Here is a 3,214-nt window from a genome sequence, read left to right on the forward strand (position 1 = left end):
CTGGTAGCGTAGTGGTTACGAATCGGGCTGTGAACCGCAAGGTCAGCAGTTCGAAACTACCAGCTGCTCCGTGGGAGAAAGAGGAGGCTTTCTGCTCCCATAAAGATTTACAGCCTTGGAAACCCTGTACAGGGTCGCTATGGGTCGGAACCGACTCCACGGCACTTAACAACAAATCCTATAACATTATTGTTGTTAAGTGCTGTTGAGACAGTTCCAAATTATAGCGATCCTGTACAGGATTTCCAAGACTTTAAATCTTTGAGGGAGCAGAAAGCTTCATCTTTCTCCCACAGAGCACCTGGTGGACTCAAACTGCTGACCGTGTGGTTTGCAGTCTAGTGCTTATCTTATACAGCCACCGTGCTCCCTATCCTACAGCATTATTGTTGTTGTTGTTAAGTGCTGTTGAGATGGTTCCGACTCATAGTATCCCTGTTTTAGGGTTTCCACGTAGCAACAGGTGGGTTTGAACCACTGACCTTAATATCACCTTCAGAAGTGTATAGACTATATGGAGGATATATTGAGAAACAACAGGTTCACATTTTGAACACTGTTGTTAAGTGCTATTGAGTCAGTTCTGACTCATAGTGACCCTATATAGGGTTTCCAAGGAGACCCTGGTGAGTTTGAACTGACCTTGCAGTTCAAATTGGGCTTGCGGTCCAGTGCTTTATTCTACAGCACCACACATATTTCTTTAATAAAAGTTTCTATGGTTTTATAGCAGTACGTTTAGACTGTTTTTCTTTCTTTCCTTTTTTAAGTTTTTATTGTGAAATGAGTGATAATTTCAAGGGAGAACATTGGCTTTATACCATTGTTTCATTGCAGTGCTTACAATCTCCTCCGTGCATCTTTATTCAACAGTATTTGCTTCCATTCCCTATTTTTGTTTTGTTGCCAGTGGGGGGAGAAACGGGTGGATGTACACAGAAACACTCAAGAATATATACTAATTTAAACTAGACTTACTTTTGTCTAATAAAGTGATTAAGGTTGACATCACCTGAACCTACTGATCATTTGTGGCATTAGTAAATATAGCCTTCTTGATATAGTGCAGAATGAAATTGTGATGAACCTGAATCTAAGCAAGTCTTTAGAGCCAACTACCATTTTATAGAAATACAGGGAATACATGAATAAGTTAAATAGTATGACAGTACAAAACAACCAGACAAATCCAGATGATGAGACATTTTACAGGACAACTAATTTCTTCAAAAAGTCAGCGATATAAAAAAGGGAAGGGAAATGACTTTAAACTAGGAGATGTAATGCAACATCAGAATCAATTATTATGTGTGGACTTTGTTTGGCTCTTGCTTTGAACAAACCAACTGGGAAGATACTCTTGAGGCAACTTTGGAAATTAAAATATGGACTATACAAATAGGCTAAAAAAGTTTGTGGAAAAATTGAATGAAAAGATAATTATTTTTTCCATTAAAATTTTAAGCCTCCTCATATGTTAGGTGATTGATATTTTTATACTATTCATATTTTTAAAGGGGCCATATTGGTATTATGGTGGTATAAGAAAAATTTTTTGAAGGAGATTCTGAAGTATATAAGGGTGAAATGACAGAATATCTGGGATTTGAGACTGATGATGCAGGTAGAGCAAAATCTTGTAAACTGTGTGATAGTTATATGAAGGTTCATGGTATTATCTTTACTTCTGGGTAAGTTTGAAGTGTTTCATTATAAAAATAGTCAATGTTATAAGTGATAATACAGGAAATGTTATAAATGATAATACAGGAAGTAAAGATGTATATACAAAATATTCCATTAAACTTTGAAAAATATAATTTTTAATGTTAAGTGTCGTTGGTTGGGTCTGACTCATGGAGACCCTTTATAGGGTTTCTGAGGAGCAGCTGTTGAGTGTGAACCACTGATCTTACAGTTCAAACAGACCTTACAGTTCAGTTCTTACCTTACATTTATGAATATATAAACATTTATTTGTGAGTCATTTTGAAAGTCAGTTTATTTTGTTAAACTAAAACTTACTTGAGTTTCAGTTTGTAACTGTCCAATTAATGAGAGAGTCTTAACAGCAATAAAACAGACCTGTGATTTAAAATAAACAAACAGAAAAGTTACCAAAAACTCCATATGGCATAAAATTATTTCTTTTCTTAACTTACTGATTGAAAAACTTGAGCAGCTCTCAAAGGTTGATGTAAAATATAATTTCCAAGTTCAGCATCTAATTCAACAACATTAGAGGGATTTATTAAAATATTGAAGCGATAGACAGCGTAGCTTTGTTTTGAATCTGTAGAAACACACACATGTAAGTCAGTACAGTTATAGGTAAGATTTTACTTTAAAGTCTCTAAAGCAGTTACTTTAGCTGAATATACCATTGTAATACTTGCAATCATCAACAAATTTTTGGAGGCCTCCACTTCTGTCAAGATAAATAAGAGCTGCCTCTTTCATTTTCAGATTCGACATTATATTCTAGTAAATTGCTGGCTCTCTATTGCTAACTGATGAAAACACAGTTATTGGTAAATAAGTACAGAAAGTTCAGCTCGTAGAAATGGTGAGAAAACCTAGAAGTTAAAAAAAAAGAAAATTAAGTGTTGCTTTTAAGAAAAGACCTCTATAATTATTTTTAATAAGCTTGGGGCCTAGAGTACACATCTCTTTAGAATGCTCTGTGACAAAATGAGAGGGACAGTTATTGTCTTTGCTGCACATCCAAATATGTGATTGAGTTATGTATGACAATTTTTTTTGTTTGAACGACTAACAAACAATGGCTGTTTAAACTTAGGCAATGTGTAGACATTTTCTCAAATGAATATGGTCACCTCAGAAAACCACCAACAGTATTTACTGCCATGACAAAATGCAAGCTTTTATGCAGAAATGAGGACTACGGACAACACTTTTCTGCCACCATGAACTTGGCAGCCTCCTGTCAGCTGGATGAGAGGTGGTGACATTGACAAATGGGAACCATTTGATATTATTTGTCATAAGCCAACATTTAGAAATTCTGTATTACTTGGTGAAGTAATGTTTTCCAAATGATGTTGCAAAATTATGTAAAGCTAAATATACTTTCTCTGAAAGAGAAGCCAGTTTATTTATTTTTATTTATTTATTTATATATTTTTTTAATTTAAGGTTTTTATTGTGGATTGAGTGAAAGTTTACAGGGCACATCATCAGTTTCACATTCAAC

At 34.7% G+C, this 3,214-nt stretch overlaps 1 protein-coding gene across 1 annotated transcript in view; it reads right to left on the minus strand.

The window, feature by feature from the left end:
• The window catches only part of MCMDC2 (minichromosome maintenance domain containing 2), a 54,107-nt gene extending 51,526 nt beyond the window's left edge, over positions 1-2,581 (minus strand). The window contains exons 1-3 of the mRNA XM_006860077.1: positions 2,382-2,581; positions 2,163-2,293; positions 2,026-2,085 (exon numbers count right to left, since the gene is read on the minus strand). Coding sequence (XP_006860139.1) covers positions 2,026-2,085; positions 2,163-2,293; positions 2,382-2,475 — 285 coding nt within the window. The 5' untranslated portion in view covers positions 2,476-2,581. The remainder of the gene's footprint in view (positions 1-2,025; positions 2,086-2,162; positions 2,294-2,381) is intronic.
• Positions 2,582-3,214: the final 633 nt, after the last annotated feature.

The sequence above is a fragment of the Chrysochloris asiatica genome, unplaced genomic scaffold (assembly GCF_000296735.1).
Source record: "Chrysochloris asiatica unplaced genomic scaffold, ChrAsi1.0 scaffold00036, whole genome shotgun sequence".
Classification (NCBI taxonomy): domain Eukaryota; kingdom Metazoa; phylum Chordata; class Mammalia; order Afrosoricida; family Chrysochloridae; genus Chrysochloris; species Chrysochloris asiatica.